Source organism: Opisthorchis viverrini, assembly GCF_000715545.1.
Source record: "Opisthorchis viverrini unplaced genomic scaffold opera_v5_250, whole genome shotgun sequence".
Taxonomy (NCBI): domain Eukaryota; kingdom Metazoa; phylum Platyhelminthes; class Trematoda; order Opisthorchiida; family Opisthorchiidae; genus Opisthorchis; species Opisthorchis viverrini.
This window is the reverse complement of record NW_008751905.1, coordinates 760,566-780,421: the sequence shown is the minus strand read 5'-3', so window position 1 is coordinate 780,421 and position 19,856 is coordinate 760,566. Positions and strand designations below refer to the sequence as shown.

Here is a 19,856-nt window from a genome sequence, read left to right as displayed (position 1 = left end):
GGGAGGAAGGACGGTAGAAAGATAAACAGGGAGTGATAGAAGAAAAAGGTTTGGAGAATTCAGTTGCTGCAATGTCGGAAATGGGAAAAATGAGCTTACTTGTTTTCAATTGAGTTACACTCGGATAGTATCCGATCACGATTCGCAGAATCTTCCTGAGCAACTTTTCTTCCGAATTCGAGTACATTTTCGATTCGTCGTCCACAGGTGCTCATTGAAGAACAAAATGCTTCGTGTTGTCTCTGGACGTCATGAACAGCATCAAGGGTGGTCTGGAATAAATTCAAAGGATACACTTTATAATATTTAATTTCGCTTAGCCCACCCCCCTCTCCGAAAAGGAGAGAGAACAACGCTGATTGAATGAGAGCTTATGCTCAGCCTATGTTTCAGATAAATGTGTATGAAACAAAGCGCCTGATAGTAAGAGAGAATTTGACAGCATTTACACGAATGACTGTTGAGAGACGAGTTGGAATTAAAGTATTACCACAAGTTGGACAAATATCTCGTTCCTCAGTTGAGGGGATTAATCATTCCCATTGTGATTCATACAATTAACCGCAGTGAAAAAAAGATTCAAGAGGAATTTGTTCGATTTCTTGCTTTCATGAAGACCGTAGACTAACTCCTCAGGGCTTCGTTTGAGGTCAGTCCTGCGAGGAAAGGGCAACCTATACTGAATACCTCGGAACTACTAACAAGGTACCTCTCACGTGTGTTGAAAGAGTTTCGGATCCACAATCGTCTGAGTTGAATTCGAACGGTTTACATTTTGATAAGCTTGGACAAGAAACAGCACCACACACTTTTCAATCCCATGGATTCTTAATCTTGACAGGCTTCCCGAGTGAGGCTAACTTAAAAGAAGGACCGATTGATCTCGTGGAGTTTTCCTTGCAGAACATGCTACTAACATTTTGAGGACAATGAGCATGACTTTAGGTTTCAAATGTGGTTTTGAGAACTTGAGAGAAATTCAACCTACGCATAATAAATGGAAGGCACCATGCAGCTACTCCATCCATATAGGGGACCCTCAGCGGAGGGTATTCAATTTCACGAGTTTCATGGAGATTCAAACAAAGAAAATTCCATGTAATAATGAACTCGTGAGTTCTACACTGTAGAAGATTTGCGGTGAGTCTGAGGCATTGGTATACTGTTTGGTCACAGTTGCCGAGGGTTGGGGAACTTGAGAATGGGTTCACTGCAGACGTGGAAGCAGGAACTTCATGAGTTACAATGCGTTATCTAGAGGGAACTTAATTATAGTAGCAAGATATCCCGACGTTTTCAATGTTAAACTCAATTATTTGCGGTAGGGAACTGTACCAGGATAGAAAACGGAGCTGTATTGCTTGTAAACCAGAAAAGGTTGCAAAAGATCAGGCGTTCTTCAGCTTTGTTCAAGACAACTCAGTTACATTTAGAAGTGATGTTTGGTGGCTAGGTTAAGAGGATTGTGAAGTATACAACGTCAATGACATTTCAGATATGCCAAGTTCAGCGAATGGAGGGGTTCCTCTCAGTTGTGGCTTCTGATATGCTGCATACAAAGCACACTACTCCACCACCGCTACTCGATAAATTAAAACAACTGAAAACTTTATGCGGTTATCAACAAATTGCTCCATTTTATTCACGATAAATATGCGAGTGTTGAAGCAAGAGCAAGTGAGGTCGTACGGGGTATCTCTTGGAGCACCAAATGTTCACACCTTGGTTGAAGTACGTTCTGTCCAATTAAGTCGGCTTTGAACACAAACAATTGTCGGAATGGAGCCAGATGCTCAACAAATAACCAGAAGCCAGCACATGCACGCAATTACTCACAAAATGTTAGCATATCAGAGAATAACAATAGTTGTTGCATTTGCGTGTCAAATCACAGACAGTTGCCGTGACAACACCCTCAGACATCCATGTAACTGAGACCAAAATGGAAGGCAGCGGTTGTCGTAGTTGAGGGGAATGTGGAGTGCAATTAGTCGGTGTGATGTTGACAGACAAAAAGCAAAGGATTGCTTACCAAACACACACAAGAGAATAAGAAAGCGAAGCTCTCTATGCCCTGCGGCATTACCAAAGCTTAGGCTGGAGACCGTGGCAATACCATCGAGTACACTGCCTTAGCCTGTACACAGTTGACAAGGAATGGCCACACTACAGTGTGTGAGCTAATTAGAGCTCACATAATTCAGTAGACCGAAATTCACTCTGTGATTTTTAGCAAACACAATCAGGAGTCCAAGTAAAAAGCAGAGGGAAAAGTTCAGTCAAAAAGAATTCTTGAGAATCAAACAAAAACAATAACAACTAAATGAGCAAATCTGAAATTCTGAAATTTTAGAAGTCTCAGTTTGTGGATCAGATGCCCCGTGAAGAATGTCTGAACAATGTCATATGGAACAAAACCCGACACACCTTTTCTCAGGCCTCAGATTTCTCAATGACTGACAGAAAACAACTACCTCTCATAAAGGTCTCAAAAGGTTTTTCGAAAGGTGTGTCTACCATCCACGTATGTGCAGTTACCAACCGAAATGGCAAGAGCTCAATGCTTTTATATCCCACGGGTTGCACGATGTTCAACGCCGGTAGAAAAGGCTATAGTCAGTTTAGTGGGAGTTGCTTACATTGGAGCAGGATGGGTTGTAATAAACACAGTTTCACTTCTCGCTCTCAGTAGAATTGGCATATCCGTCACACTATCTGCATCGTGTGTCATGTCTAAGTAAAATGTCGTGGAGAATACATGAGACAGGTGTTGAACTACTATCAGCGCCCTGGTAGATGCGTACGCTATTGAGACAATGGCGAGTAAATATGCACGAAAATGGCATCTTTTTAATCACTAACTGGCTAGCTGGAGCTCCCTCACTAGATCTATTCATTTTTGGTAAATAAACAAGTAATACGGAACGAACAGATGGGTGGTCATCCTTGGCCCCGGGGAGTATATTCTAACAAAAAGTATCGCCCCGACCTCAAAATCGAGGTAAATAAAATGTGAAAGGTCCTGCGGAAGTTGTGCAGCTTTCATGCTAGCGTACTGTAGAGCCAAGTGAATATGTGAAAGAAAGAAGCGTAGCACTCTTCCGGTGCCTAGCTGCCATACCACCCGAAGGAAGCACGAGGGCTGGGATACTGCCACGTTGCCCAAGCCTAGACAGGGAAAGTTGAGAGGCGGTCGGATTCGAACCACGGACCTTCCAGTCAGTAAATTCGCGCTCTAACCACTTGGGCCATCTCGCCCAAGTGAATATTTCCAGTAGCAAATAAGGAAGGATGAGGATAGATCAGACAGAATAACACACAATTAGACGACAGACACCAAAGTAAAACTCACTGGGATCTCTAGTTTTGAAAGAAAGGCCATTTGTTGATTGAGGATGACATCCAAAAGTGAGGCTTCCCCGAAAAAATACTGTAAAGAAAGAAAGATACATTCGGTATCTTTGGAGTGGATCGGCGCATATGTCTAAAAATCGGTCTGAATAGGATCAAACTGCAACCCCTGTACTGGGTCACATTTACATCAAAGATAAATGGCTCCAAATGGACTACACTATACTCTCCTTACAACAACACAAAAAAGCGAATATGGCCATATTGGAGAGGCGGATCAAACAAAGAGAAAAGTTACCTTCAAATAACATGCCTTCTCAAAACCTTCAATACACACAGCCCATCAACAGTCCCAGGCTGATGTTTAAATAGCCGATGGACTGAATCGCAGAGTTTCTCAGGCATCTGCTACTCCCTTAGGGGAAAACGGCATAGGGTATCAGCGAGCGGTCAAGTGTGCAGAATAAGTTTCACTTGAAGAATTTGCAAGCGCTTTAGTTTACGGTTGATCATGTATTGCGCATGGTGATTCATCGTCCACAAAAGGTATTGCTTTCCGGACTCAAATCAAGATGCCGCAAACAGAATTGTATAAATAAAACGGGGAGTAAGGGTACGGAAACTATAACAAAAGGTCTAATCAATGCCGGTGCCATCCGCCTTCAAAGATAGGATCCGCATGACCTTCCCTGTACGTGGCTGAAGACGATGCGACATACGGCTATCAAGCGATGTCAATGACATTCTTGTCACCTGTTTCTATCCGGGATAGTGTGCACAAGAGTCCGCAAGTGTTTGTAGTAGGCTAAAACTAGGTCCCTTCCTTCTCCAGCTTCATTCCATTTTACACAACAAAATCTTCAAATGCACTACAGCCGTGCAGTGATGAACCACTCTCTCTTGTCAACAAGTTTACAAATGATCTTATTATTTTCCTGATATAATAAAAATAATGAAACATGCATTGCTAGCTGTCGAACGGCATGGAGACAGTTGAGAGGCAGAATTGTTAAACTAGAGCAGACAATGTTTGAAAGAGAGCGTAAAATATCGTACTTCCAGCGAATCCTAGAGTAAAACAACCGACTCCAATGGTGAGATCAAAATGCATTGCTCTCTCTCTTTTGAGATCGGTCCAGTTGAAATCCACTCTTTGATACGTAGTTTCTCTGGGTCCTCTGTTGTGTATCCAGTAACACCGACTATGGTTGTGTTTGCGAAATCGTATCGGGGATAAAGTATTGTATTCACTGACTTACGTGAAAAAGTGCAAAGGTTCGTTGGCTGCCCTTGTGTACCTACATCCATGTCCCCTATTTGTGATGAATAAGACGTGTCTACTGTATTACAGAGGTTGATTGACCTTTGGCGTCCAAAAAGCAAACAGCGAGCCCGCTGGCTAGTTAATCACATTTAAGATGAAGGGTAAGCTACGATAGAAGCACAGGACAGGAAGATGGCAATCACATAAGGAGAAGTTAGTGGAAGGGACAACTGCAGCTGTCTTCAGCCTCATCTCATTATCTGCAAGGGGCTGCCTTCAGTGAGCAACAGAGCAGGATGTGGGTAGTGAACGTAAAAGACGTTCATTGGTTAGCATAACCTACCTACAGACAGATATCTTAAATTCCGAACAGAAATCCAATAGTCAGCTTCGGACAACTACGCTACACCGTAAGAAATGCATACCAAATTTGATCGGAATTGTAAAAGCTTCAACTACTGTTAATGACTGGTTTCAAGAAGGAACGAACAGCGCCCGACTAAAGAAAGTTGAGGACGGAATTTCAAGTCCTCACTAACAGTCACATTCCCTATAACAATGGCACACAAGCACTGTTATCCAATGCAACACAATGACCATGTGCCGAAACGCAATTCTTCCAGTCAGTTGTCAGACAGTTAGGCTCGAAAGAGCACTTTCGTATTCAGCTTGCTTGTCAACATTTTTGAGGTTGTGTACTTTCCTTAATGCTTTGCCCCCATTGTTTTAACGCAACTTGCTTTGGTTATTGGTCTCTTATACGTCAATCGAGTGAGAGATGCAAAGCAAACGACTAGAGTAGACCATATCTAACGAATACCCATATTCTAGGCTACACAGAAGAGAACAGGTTTCAGTCAGAACATCGAATTCGTATAGAAACGTCAATACAATTGGGAATTGCCACACCTTTTGAAGACATCATAATATCGTTTGTTTCTCTCGGAATATGCTGTTTAACGCTGAGTCATTTGCAGCTCCAGTAATTCAGGTATTTTGCCCATTAGCAGTCAGACTTCAAGTTGCATCTTGAATATTTGTGAAAGCAATGGTCGAGTGGAACCCAGATATTATGAAGTTGTTCCTATAGATAGTCTCTTCAAGGGATTAACGAACTTTCTGAGACCACCGTATACCCAGTATATACACTGTATGTACACGCAGTCTCAGTTTGCTGTGGCAATGAAAGTACCCAGTAAGCTTAATTGGCTTGACATCTCATTTGCAAAATGCGCTTAACTGCAAAGTAGGTTGACAGGAGGCTAAACAGAATCGCAGCCGAATAATTCGTTTATGATATTCTTCAGCTGGGATTCATTCAAGCGTGTCGTTGACACCAACTTGCCTTCCAGATGAGTGTACTTTGTCATTTGTGTACAACTTCGCATTGAAGGAGAATGTGAGAGTACACCTATCCTATGATTCTCAAGAACGGCGAAACTGGCCGTGGGATATCGAAGAGTTTTCAGCGATCCTATGACTGATGTGTCCTATCAGGCTTGATGTCCAGTTATCATCAGTGATTCGCATAGGAAGCCCCAAATTAAACGGAGCAGGCTGTATCTAATTACCGAGTCAGCAGAGAAACCCAACCAATGAGTCTATCAACCTCACATGTGTGGAGAGCATGCAATTCTTGGTAGGTCAAATGGCAACGTGCTGCCAGATCACTACTCGGTTGGCTACCGGGTGATTTCAACCAAAACAACCATTCAGTCACCGCAGATCACAAGTGATACATTTTTCGTCTTAACTTGCTTTAACATCCCTACCTGAATTACTGAAAAGGAATCAAATTCAACTGCAGGCGAAGATGTCTGTGAGCTCACTGCTTTACTGTACAATCTGAAAGCACCGTATTTCATTTGTATACGTACAGCCAAAGTTCTAATATCGCTCCAAGTCAAGTCAGTTCTTTACCCATTCACCATCTGCACACATTGTTCGTTTACCATTTCTGATGGTACACACATGCTAATCTACTGCTGCAACAGTTGCCCTTTCGTTTTTATTTCTCTGATTCAACACTTCCCTGTCTAAAGTTGCAGGGGAATTCGTCTGTTAAGAAAACATTAGCTACTCCATATACTCGATAGATAGGAGAATAAGGAACGGTTTGTACGCCAGCGAAATTCTTTCTTAATGGACAGTGACCTTTCTACATTTAGGGGAACAGTATTATACACTAACCAACAAGATAACGTGAAAACCTTTGTGTTCCCAAGGCAACCAAACTACCATAAACTGGAAGGGAGCAGGACAAGTTTCTAATAATGCCGTATTCGAAAAATCCAAGACCTTATTCTAGTTGCAGGGAGTGTAGCAGGGGAATCGAGAGACCTGCTAGCTCAGATTGTATAATTGCAAACGATGGACCAGTTGAGCCACTCTCTGCGCAAACACTGATTAAAAGGTAAACTACGCTTTGTAGAGTTTATGCCGCGTTTCCTACTTTGTACAGGATAATCTGGAAGGTCACCTTGGAATTGGTCCCCCATAAACCGACTTCCCGTTTCAACTAGGCACCCGAGTTCTACCACCAACACCTTGGAGTGACTGTTTTCCATTTATATCCAACTGTTAAAAGTAAAAGTTAGGGTGAGCGCAGGAAAAAGTATGACGGTTTCAGCAACGTTTTTCACAGGTGAGAAAGACCAGGACTAACGGATGATGCATCGCTTTTACTCCATAAAATAAATAGTCGAGATCTGGATATTTTTAGAAAGAGTTACCTGGAATTTTTCATAAAAAAGATTGAGGTGGATAGGTAGTTTTCTAAGCTGGCATGTCTAGCCAGAAAGTGAAGTCCGTGGTTAACGGATGGATTTTGCCAATCCCATTTCCTGAAGAGAGTGGTATCTGGAAATGGCTCCAAGTGAGTACTACCAACTACACGAAATTACTAAAAAAAATTGTCCTTGTTGGGTGGATTATACCTATGTTCCTAGACTAATCTCCATTGGAACTATAAAAACCAATAGCCTGCTTAACACTATAAAGCAGAAGCACCCTTTCAGCTGTCTGTCTTGACCCCGGCGGGAGAGAACACTCTGCATAAATTGTGACTGGATGTTAAACATTCGGTTGGGATTTTGCCATCCAAACGATGCGAGTTTATGCTGAAAAACCCAGTAGCACTGCACCGCTGTCTCATCCCCGTTGGCAAGCAGCTGTGTCTTACCGGTTAATAGCTGAGCACTATGTTCAAACTCTTCACAATGGTGGTGAGCCGCAGGTGACTGGATGTTAGTATTAAGCCACCGACGGAAACGTAACTGTTGATTCCAAACAGGGATAAAACAAGTGCAACGTAATTTACCTCCGTTAAAGATAGACCAACTTTACATGCACAACAGGTTCTCATTTATAACCCTGGTTATTGTTTTCTTGACGGGAAGCAAAAAGCGAATCCGAGAAACCAGCTAACTAAAACTTGGAATCTAACCGGTTGAACTCAGACAGCCAACAAACCTGTTGAGAATACCGCTTGCGTAACAGCACTCCTCGTTCCAAAAGAGCCTCCTTGACTGCCTTCCATTCGTCCTCCATATCAGCCAGTCGTTGCTCCAACTGCAAGTGAGATGGATCGTATTGTTCCCTGGCCAGTTTGTATCCGGTTCGTAAAAGATCCTTAAGCTCTAATTCATTATCATCCACTTCGCGCAGGTATCTTTCTTGTGCTAACAAGCCACGTTCTGTGTCCTTGATGAGAGGAAAAGAAGACGCTCAAAATAAACAACGCGCACACTATAGTGCCTCAATGATGCATCGACCAAACATACTAGTAACGCATTGCGAATTCATAGCAAAATAATTCAAAAAGAGCTGGATTACCGACCGCTAGCTTGAGAATGGTCTGTGTGATATAAGGTGAATAACAGATTATTCTATCAAATTTGAAGAGCAACCTTGTTCTAAAAGCAACTTCTTGGAATTTATAGCCGAGAATTTTTACGGTAGATGACCTGGAGGGGCACGTTTTCCGCAAGTGCACTAGAACTAACATTGTGACGGAAGAATTGGAGGACATATATGAGGGTCTAATTTAACAATACTCAAACTGCTGACCTCCACGCCCTTCAAACTGAGTTCAATATTCCTGCGAAAGATTTCGAAATCAGTAGCGATTCTCAAACGCCGAAAAATAGTGTTCAGCTTTCGACCACGGAATGCAGTGACGATGAACAGCTAAGAACGAGGGAAACGTGAGGTAAGACTGCATACAAGGTCTATTAGGATATGTAGATTTAGAAACCCGATGTGCAGTCCTAAATGTTGTCTGGTCGACATGCTTGGTTCCAGGTCTAACCGAGGTCTGATAATGTCAAGTGCTGTTGGAGAAGGAAGATTAAACAGAGGACAGCGCTTGCGTTACTGACTACCACAAAAAACATCATCAATGAGTCGAATAACTTGTTTTCCTCCGGGTGTATTCTGTGATATATTCTTTAGAAGACCCTGAAAGCTGACTCAGATAACCAACTTTTTCTGTCACGCAGTAAAATACGGTGAATTCCAACTCCCAATCTAAGATCTTCATCGGCGGCATCAAAATTAAAAACTATCGCTGATCTGAAAAACCATGAAGTCCGATGACGAAGATAAGGTTAAGTGTATGCTTCTCTGTTGATATGACATTTGAGACAATGGTCACGGGCGCCGACGGGTCGCTGCACAAGATACTAGGCGAAATAGAATATCGAATGCATATTGGCTTGGGTTGCCTCACCATGAGTCTGTGCCTCGTTCATGGGTTTTAATGGACAGATAAGTAACCAAGGTGAATGTATGATTCCCCACAGGAAACCCATTTGTTAAACTCGTTGATTATCCGCCCAAAATCGTATGCGAATGGTGAAGTCCCAACTGATTAGATCTGATGTACTGCAATATGGGGCCGCACTTACGAAGTGTATTGGTTCTGTAACCTGGTAAAGGTAGACACATTTATCATAAGGCACCCGAGATGGAAAGGCTACACCAGAAAACCATAAACGATAGGTGTAACTGAGTCTCACGTAAGTCTAACTTTCGTACGAAAAAAGTCTAACTCCATACATGCTCAATCTGGAGTTCATAAATGAAATAGGTTTGCTCGAAAATCGGGGAGTTTGTCAACCTGAAAAAAATGAAGGCACCCAAACTGGTAAATGTCTGTTGAAGAGTTCCCAACTGCCTCACAAGTAGTTTGATGTAAGAGGTTTGTAGGCTAGCTCATTGAGAAATTTAGCAAGATGTCCATTCATCCACTCTTTCTTCAACGATTGTAGAAGGAGATTTTGTTCACCTTGTTTGTGTGATTTCGCAACCTCATCTCAACGAAAGGGTCAAAAACGATCATCAGATCGGAGGGGATTTGATTGGTTTGCCAAGTCCTCGCTGTTTGGAGCTGTGTTCAAAAGCAGACAATGGCGTGATCAAAAGTGATAAGCAATCACGTGAATTGTAAATTCTAAGCCTATTTAACAGTAATCTCCGTCTCAAAAGGCGTCTGGAATGACTGGCTGGATGACCTGAGCCTAATGGGCAACAATCAGTAGTGTGCAGCCATACGCCAGCATCGCGTGAGAAACTGACAATCGGATGAATTTACCAGTCACAACCAAACAAGGCTAGAAATTGGAAGATATTTGGGACCGACTGAGTAGTCGTCGTTTCACAGAGGTTTGGAGTTATTGTTAGCTCAATGGGAAAAGGATATCACCATTCAGATAGTTGTGCGATAAGATAAGTCACTCACCTGAAGGTCATTAGGGAATTCCCCACACAATAAATGTATCTTCAATTCGTCCAACCAGGCTTGAAACTTATCTAATCGTTCCAGGAAATCTGGCGAGCGACCATCTGCGGCAAGCTCATCTAATTTTGATTTGACCGAAGCTTTCAGATTTATCCATCGTTGTGTCACTTGGGAATATTGAGTGAGAAGGGCAGTCATCGATTGGTATTGGGAACGCGTTTCGGAGTCACTTGTACCAACGGAGTCAGTACGATGTTTCCGATGCATCAACTTTTGTATACGCGAATCGATATCCTCGATGCGTGCTTCGATCGCCGTCATGTCATTCTGCAGATTCCTTAAAAGGCTCTGAACATACAACATTTCTTCCCCATTCTGTGGGCTCAACGCAGCAAATTCTGACAACTGGTGCTCTTTGTCGGTGATCCAATCTAACGTGAACTGACATTCGGCAACAAGATCCGATTGCAGAGAGTCTTGGTTGAGTCGGTCTCGAGCTTCGTCCATCGCGTCTGCCAGTCGGTTCCATCTAGCATTCAAATGATTCTGCATGTTTAGGATCCGATTCACATTATTCACACCGTCCCTCAACGAAAACTCGCCACCTTTCGGACCCTCCAGGAAATCGTTGGCCACTTGATTAATATGAGCAACCTTGTGAAATTATAAAAATTATGCAAACTTCAATGAATCAGTGGCAACTAGGAAAAAATACAATTTGACCGTGGGAAAAATTCAAGCATAAGCTGTAGTGCGTAAATGAAGAATCGCATCCCTGAGTCAGAAAGACCAAGCAAGAACGACCTAACGGATGCACAACGCGAATATATGGCAAACACTTCCAGCATTAACCAACGAGACAAAATCAGAATGTGAATAAATACTGAGTAAGCATATGTGGATGAGCCATCGAAATAAACCGTAACTACCAGCGTACATGGGGAAAACACCATAGTTGCCAAAGTTAAGCCTACCTATGCCACTTTGCTACGGTCATCCCAACTACATCTTGAGAAAATATATGCCACGATGGCTGCTTCAATTTTAAAGCACAACGATTTCTGTTTCCGCAAGAACGACCAGCGCAAAATCGTTTAATTGTGTGGCGCCCGTCTTTAAAACGCATACCTGTACGCAAGCGAGCTTTTGCACCTCATCCGTACGCTAAAAATGTATCCAAATTTACTTTCTTCATTACTGAACCATTATTCAACAATTTTCATTCGGTAACTTCAAATTTTAACGTGATTCATACTCACTGGCTAGTATCACATCCTCTGAAATGTTATGACTCCTGTCCTGGCGTCTTATTACACTCGACGAGCAATGGCCTCCGGGTTTTGGGTGTTGGACCTTAGATGAATTCTTCTGGTTCGAAGGTGTCCGCAACGTTTTGAGTGTTGTTCCACGCTAGAGGCAGAGTAAAGTCAACGGCCGTGTGGTGATGTGTGTTAAGCCAATACCTGAACACATGGTGATCGAACTCCGTAACATCCCTGTCCCAGTTAGAAGTGAACGTTTCTCCATGAACAGCCACTTCTTTGTAACTCTCTGACTGACACTAATATGGTAGTTCGCGGACAAGCTGTAGTGCTAATCAAATATGTATAGCGACGGCGAACGCAACCGGGTTGCAAATATTTCACCACAGTGCGAACAAAGTCATTGAAAGTTATGCAGTTTTATCATTAGTTTTCGTTAGGATTGATGGAACTGCGAGCGACACCCTGATCACCGGAGTTTAGACGGATGCCGTTAGTGTTCTACGAATTGGGGTTTTCCATTTGGCTAAACAAGGATGACTCAAGAAAGTGGTAAAAACTTAAGACGGAAAGGCGAATGGAAGGCAACTAAGACGTATTCCCTGTGGCAAATATCTCAGTAGTTGGTACGTTCATTCTGTTCGACAACACGGAAACATTGTAGTGTGAGATAGGGCGGACGTTGGAAAAACTCATTTATTCGTCCTTTGAGCTATAGTGCGCGTGTACGGCCTCCAATCATGAAGTGCATTCTCTGCAAACCGATGAGTGCAGTCATTCATTTGGGCCAATCTGACTACAAACGGGTTAGCATACACAGCTACCAAAGTTCAGATAGCCAATAAGACAAGAATGACATATGTTAACAAGGGTTCAGCTGGCTCACTACCGACTGAAATGTGCTGCTAACCCTGGACACCTGTTTAATTTTCTGAGTCAGGAGAATGAGCAGCATTCACATTCCGATTGGGTATAAGTTTATTTTCATAAATTCTGGTGTAGGGATGGAACGGAAGCGCAACTCTCATTCAGAAAGGAAAATAGCCCCAATGTATGAGGGGTTGTGTATATGTGGTTCTGTCTGTTGAAAGTAACCCGGCATTCGGATGTTGTCCACCACAGACATGACTCTACTTAGCTTCAGAATTCTAAGTACCACAAAGTCTTCGCATTTCGAATGTGAAAACAGCGTACTCTGAGATGATTTCATTCTACCTAGTCCGTCCGTCATAAAAGTAGCTTGACTTTTGTCTTATTTAGTACCCATCCATTTGATGACGGAAGTGACCGATCAAATGTGAGAAGCAGGTTGCCTAAACAAAGGACCCGAGCTATCCAAAGCCCTCAACTGGAACTAATTAATCCGCCCGAATTATGCGCAAACTTCAACTCTAACAGGCGAGTTCGTAGTTCCATAGAGATGAATGGAACGAGGCTGCAATGAAATGTGAGTTTATGAAAACGAATGTTAGGTAATGCTAACGAAGGCTGTGAACCTGCGTAGATAGTGATATCCAGGCTGTAGATAACAGTGGAAGTAAGTCGGTCAAGGTGCAATCAAGAACACCGTGCATCTAGATGAACTGCCATAAACTTAACGTAAATAGTTCGATGCTAGTCAGATAAATTACCACAAGATATAACTGTCAAAAGTACCTTATCACTACCTCTCCCCGAATACAGAAATTCTTAGTGCTGGACCCGGCAGGCTACGCACGGTGCCTGCGATTCCATAGTGACTTACATAAAGTCCACCGGTTAGTTTAGAATTAAGATTTCATTATCACGACTAGATGTGCACTAGTTGGAAAATGAGAAGAGCTTTTATACCAAGAGGTTACGTAAAATAGCATTGGAAAATGCCCCAAAACTTCTTCGTAAAACAACTGTTGGAATACGGAAGATATTACTTAGTTACTTTATCGACATTAAATCCAACGTCCAAAGGAGGCCACATGTTGACGAATATCATATACAATGGACTCAGTTGATTTTACTGTTACACCAATTTCGTTTCCGAATGGGTCTATTTCATCGATTGCGGATATTTGGTCTTCAAGGTTTAACGTTGGGCAATGCCACTTTGAGGAGCTTCATGGTAAGCACTACCTGTAGTGGACTGTCGAAGTCTTCAGGAGAACGTTGGTGCGTGGCGTTGAGGAAATGGATTGTGATGTCTCAAAACTCATACCAAATAAAACATGAGACCGTCTTTGTGAGGCACATACAGTTGCAGAAATGTGCAAATAAGTTTGGTTCACAGGTTACTCCACCATTTTCGTCAACACGCTAGCAAACATAATCAGAAGGTGAACAACTAACGGAAGATAAAGGGAGGAGGATGAGTTCTTTAACACTTCAAAAGGGTTCGTTGAACACCACGTGGCACAACCAGTGTTCAGAACAACGGGGATCAGGTGTAAGACGTATATGCTTGGTAGTTTATTGGTCGTTGGTCTGCTCGCCCTGCTTCGCGTATGGATTGCAAATGTTCACTTACAAATCGAACAAACATCGTCACTGTGAGTTTGAGTAAGCTTCTCCTGCCGAATATCTCCCTCCATGATTTTAAACACCAAAACCTGCCAAATCAGAACAAGACGATAAACTAATTGTGGCATACAAATTGCGACTACCCTGCGCACCAGTTATATGAGTAAGGTGTATAAGGGGGCTGTGCTCTGAGCTAAAGAAACTATCGAGGAAACGACTCTTTGGAAGATACCCTGAGATACTCTCCATGTAGTTAGGCGCAAATGCTGAACTAGGTAGTGTAACTGCGTTCGCGTTTTTGGATGGCCTTACGGAGAATGCCAGCCTGTTCAAAATCCATGTTTTGCTCATTGACCCTTGCAATTAGAAACCGAAAACAGAGAGAACGTTGTTTGCTGCTTCTACATGTATACTGTATCTGGAGGATGTTTCTCTTTTGAATAATATGCACAGCAAAAGCGCGCTTGTGAAGGTGTTTAGTGATTTGCCATCACCATATGCCTTAGGCATTAGTCTTTCTTAGAATGGAACGGTCACGCCTCACCAGTAAGATTCTTGCTTGCATACGGGCTTTGTAGAGTGAAAAGTCAGCAATGGATAACTTTGAATTCAGTGACAGCGACAAACTTGTCAAGTTGAGGGATACCACTTGCACGGTCTCCTTAATCTGCATGACCTAACCTCCAAGTTACATCATTTAAAGTTTATGGAAAAACACCGATGATTGTTTTTCAGGTGCTGCGGATCTTGCGGTCACACTAACGCAGTTGCCACATTCGCTGAATTTTATCACCATCGTCCGTCCTACATTGAAAACAATAGCGAGGGGAGTTGGCCCCTTTAATTCGACATAGATAATATTTATCGACTGTTCATCTGCGGCACGGACAACGACCCCCATGCCTTTGAATCCCCTACATATGCCACCAATATCAAACCCTAACCGCAAATTGAACGCGTCAGATAAAAATGTGGAAATTAGTTCTGAATCTGTTGGATAATTTTACATATAAGAGCCAAGCTGAAAAAATGGATCCATAGCCGCTTAACTGTTCAGTAAAGATAAATTAAACAGTGAATTCCTCAGCTACCTCAATAGGTTTAGGAATTGTACAGTCTTTGGCGGCTTTACAGTAACTTGAGCAGCCCGAGGGAGCATAACGCACGTGACAATGTTTTACTGCTTAGCGGGAATATCCAGTGAGGTGTGACCAGGAAATAGTTTGCATTCCAATATGGACCGCACTAAATGACCCTCAAACCCAAGGAGATGATCCATTTGGCAAACTGAAGCCAAACTCAGATAGCATCCATAGAAAACAAGGGTTTTCAGATCTTTTAGAGGTCTTCAAAATTGGTACGGGCGTTCAAGCCTGCAAGTATTTAGCGATAGAACCGACGCCTTCACATGTATCCCGGCGCCATTTTGACAGATCGTACAAAACTCGGCCCTTTTCCCCATCATTCAAGAGTGAGCTGGAAAGCCAAACGCTCACTTAAAATAGCTGCATTAAGACCTCTTTGGGGAATTGTAAGAAACGGTCATTATGACCGGGTCTTCAATTGAAATGTGAAAGCCTGTTTGGCCAGTATGCACAGAATGAATAATATGATCCCCTAGCTATAATATCGTCCCTGTGCCTAGCTGCTATGCCACACAAAGGAAACACGAGAACTGAGATACTCTAAAGTTGCCGAAGCATAGACAGGAGCATTCCAGATACAGGGGTGGGGTTCGGACCACGGTCTTTCCAGTTAATAGGTTCGCCTTTAACCACCGAGTTATCTCGAGGACGAATGGAGTGTATTTCAGCATCATGATGAAATGAAAGCATGGTAAAGCTGAGCGCTCTGGAAAAATTATATATTAAATCGGAACGTAGAAAATTGAAGTAGTGACCATTGAGACCATAGCGCGATATCTTCAGTTACGACCCAGGTCAGAACTCTGGGACCACCAGACATAGGCCTTACCTTCTCTGCGATTTCTCCGAGTTGCACCTCCAAATTTGTGAAGCGGCGCTTTGTTACGTCCAGCCTCTGCAAGCGGTCGGCTTCACTCATTATTTGAGATGTTTCAACGGTCTCAAAGTCGCGTGAGATTGAAACACGAAGGTATTCTTCTTTATCCAAAAGATAATTGTATACCGTACCCGCCAATCTGAATAACTGATGGAGTGAAAGGGCGTCGCAAATTTCGCCTTCTGTCTCTTTTATGACACGCAGAAGTTGCTCATACAGCCGTGTTACCTGATCAAGTCTGGACTCTAGTGTTTGTCGCGATATACCACTCGATGATCTCGAGATAGATTGCAGCTCATCGAACTCTGGAAAATCTTCTGAACTTTGGCAACTGAAATCAACCAGTTCAATACACTGAATTCTTAGTTGTTCGATTGTGGAGGAAAAATTCTCCACAGTTTGCATAACTTCATGATGACGTCTCAGAAGTGACTCAGTCATGCCGAGACTTTCGCTCTTCACAGCTTTTTTCAGGAGAGCGTCACAAGCTTCGTGTTTGTCCTTTATCCAGGTTTCAGCGTCATCACAGCTGGAAATAAAATAATCAAACTCTCTGCCAAAAATCAATATTTGTTTAAAGTCCGCAGCCGCCTGGACAAGCTTTTCCCATAGCGTCTTCACTTTCGACATCTTCGACAAAAGTTCATCAGCACCGGGACATCGTTGATCGCAGAGATCGGACGAACGCTGAAGGATGTAGCTCAGTACGGACCTATGGCTCTCAAGTTCTAACTCGGTAATTTTATGCCTTTTGAATTGCGAATCCACATTAGATCCATTTCTAATGCTTTGATGCTTCAAGTATTCAAGTCGCTCTTCAATGAAGTACTCTTGCTCGTCCAGTTCAAACATCATCTCCCAGCGAAGCTTCGAAAGCTCTAACAAGTTTCGTCGTTTTTCCGCTTGCGCGACAAGCTCCATATAAGCATCTCGAATGGAAGTATTCTGTTTTTGAGCTTCCTCAGCTAAAGCCACGCCGTTTGAGCCCAAAAGACCAGAGTTTTGTAAAATGTTTTGAGTGGAACTAAAAACTTGCGCCAGGCTCCGGTGGAGTGAACGAATATCAGTCTCGATCAACTCGTGACGCTGCAACAGATCAATAACAGCAATCAGATGGTCACCATACTCGGAACTTTTGACCTTCTCCTGAAGGGAGGCTATTACGGCGTTAAAGTGATCGTATTCGGAGAATCGCTTAAAGAAATTCAATTTATTTTGCAAGCGCAAGAACCTTTCTCGCATACCATCAAGGAAGCAATTCCATAAGGAGTCAATTCGATCACGGGTTGTAGTCACCTCGGCAGCTTCGTGAAAACCGTTACTCAATAATTCATCTGCAATCTGTCGCACTGTCTGTATTCGGTCGCTATAGGCCGAGACGTCTGTCTCAAGAGCTTCATGTTTTTTTAGAGCCGCTTCGAGCATAAGCAGATCTTCAGCATGGTCGGGTTGCTCGAGTAGTTTTTGGTTGTCAAAAATCCAGGATTCACGAAGCTCTGCTTTGCGTTTGAATCTTAAATACAAATGCATTAGTCTTTCCTGTCGCATAACTTCTTCACGCAATGAAAGCTCTCTTGCATGCTCTGATTTTTCCAAGATGCTCCAAGCTCGATTTACTTGAGCAACTTGCACACCAACCGGTGGTTTGTAAACAAGCATTTGCACTGATCGCATTTTTGCTTGTAGCATGAATAAATCCATTTCAATATCACCCTTCTCCTCCAGCTTTTGAATCTTCTCTTGCAACCTGTATTCTTTAAACTCAATTAAAAGTCGCTGGAGCTCACTGACGGATGGGGGATAGTCACGCGTATCCAGCCAGGAAATTTTTTGGAAAATCCACTTTAGTAGGTCAGATGTGCTCTTCTCGTACCAAGCAGCAACATCCTGAGCATGAAGAAGAAAACCAACGAAATTGGCAGCTCGACGTGCGCGTACGGCTTCTGACTTTAGCTTTGAAAAGTAGTGATAGTAGGTGGCGACATAGGTGATTATCGACTTTTCGTCCGGCTGCTCCACATAGATGTCTTCCGGATCGAAAAGCCTCGCTATTCCCAGCTTTCTTTCGGCCACCAAAAATGCAGATTCCAGATTCTGAAGTGGAGTGCTTGGGGACAGTTTCTCAAACTGAACCAAATCTGGGCGGTGCCTGTGGATAAGGGCATTAAATGCCAGTCCATCCCGCCAGGAGGTTGTGAAATTCTGTACATCAACATTTCTGTATCCAGCGGTTTTCATTTGACACCACAACAAAAGAGCATCCTTTGAATAACGCCTTTCTCCAACTGGTCGTCCCAGCCCATCAACAATAGGTCGCCCCAATCCGTCAACAACAGTAGCAACTGCTATATCCTGGATCTGGAAACGAAGGATGATGGTCCAGATGAGCCCGAGTGTAATACGCGCGTTCCCATCAACAATGTCATGCGCACCAACGTTTTCAAGGTGTACATTCAAGCCACTCAGGAAAAATAGCGATTTGTCAACGTTCTCCAAGCAATGTATTCTCATCCTTCCAGGGGTGGCAGCTGGCTGAATTAGGTAAATATTGAGAAAATCAGAAACTCACAAGCGTGTCGCCAGAAAGTATCTCCAAAAGTTTAAGTAGCAGCCTTCCATCTCGCAAGTCAATGAAGAGGTCGTTCACCGCTAAACCCGCACGCCTTAAATATACATTAGCCCATTTCGTGAAGGTTTTCTTCTGCACTGTCTCTCTTTCGGCTACACGAATGCAACTAGAATATTTTATCCTACCTGTGAGCGTGTATATCCGTGTTCTTTCGTAAACATGCGAAGTTGCGACGCTCCGGTCGGAAATCGAATAATCGAAATGATCCGAAGACTCGTAGATGGGGTTGAGCGGCGTGGAAGAGTGATAACTGACAGGGAAGACTTGACCTATGTGCATTGTTACATGTGTGCAGCTTTACAAAAAGGACCTGAAATGGACATCCACTTCAGTCAATCTGCCAAGCAAATTGGGGGATGACGGACGAAATCGCATGCCGAGTTTTCAAAATAGTGCCGTTTTTACGGTTGACAATTGGCGCACATAAAACTCATAGTCTTCCTTGATTATGGGGTAAAAAAAACAGTGCCAGCTCATCCACATTTCTGACATTTCACGGTCGATTGTCGTGAATTAAATGTGAACCAAACATATGCACCTTCGAACTATTGCTGGCTCGCGGCTTGAACATAGTGACCGGATTTCCCTGGAAATTATTTGTCGAAAACCACGATGTTTTTTGGCCACCATTTCATAGTTAAAATATTCTACTGTGTATATTGCGTTTCGCTGAAAACTCTTCTCAATTATTGGTCTTCAATGTAAATAAATGTTTCGAACTGGAGCACAGTGTCATCCCCCCTTGCAGGAAAAGGTGATTAATGGAATAGACGAAATATTCAGCTAGCTCTCTGTAGGTCTGTGGAAATTCTTACAGCATACAATGCACTCTTTGACGTGAAATATTCGGGAATACCACTTTGTATACAAATGTTTTGTTCCTAAATTTTGTTTTCTGCTCCAATAAACGGAGACGGAAGCCATTGTTCGCTTACTACCAGACGTGTTATTCCGAGTACTTAATGTGATATAACATTACCTTCTGACAACTCGTACGATTCTTTAAAAATATAAGTTCAGCAGTACTTCAGTTGTCCACGGTTGATCATAATAGATAAATGAAAGGTTTAAATGCTATATATATATATATATATA

General features: G+C 42.8%; 1 protein-coding gene across 1 annotated transcript in view; it reads right to left on the bottom strand.

Moving 5' to 3' along the window:
* The window catches only part of T265_14722 (hypothetical protein), a gene marked incomplete at both ends in the record, with an annotated part of 29,630 nt that extends 10,590 nt beyond the window's left edge, over positions 1 to 19,040 (bottom strand). Inside the window, 6 exons of the mRNA XM_009174955.1 lie at positions 100 to 272; positions 3,353 to 3,430; positions 8,087 to 8,317; positions 10,356 to 11,009; positions 16,085 to 18,664; positions 18,702 to 19,040. Coding sequence (XP_009173219.1) covers positions 100 to 272; positions 3,353 to 3,430; positions 8,087 to 8,317; positions 10,356 to 11,009; positions 16,085 to 18,664; positions 18,702 to 19,040 — 4,055 coding nt within the window. The remainder of the gene's footprint in view (positions 1 to 99; positions 273 to 3,352; positions 3,431 to 8,086; positions 8,318 to 10,355; positions 11,010 to 16,084; positions 18,665 to 18,701) is intronic.
* Positions 19,041 to 19,856: the final 816 nt, after the last annotated feature.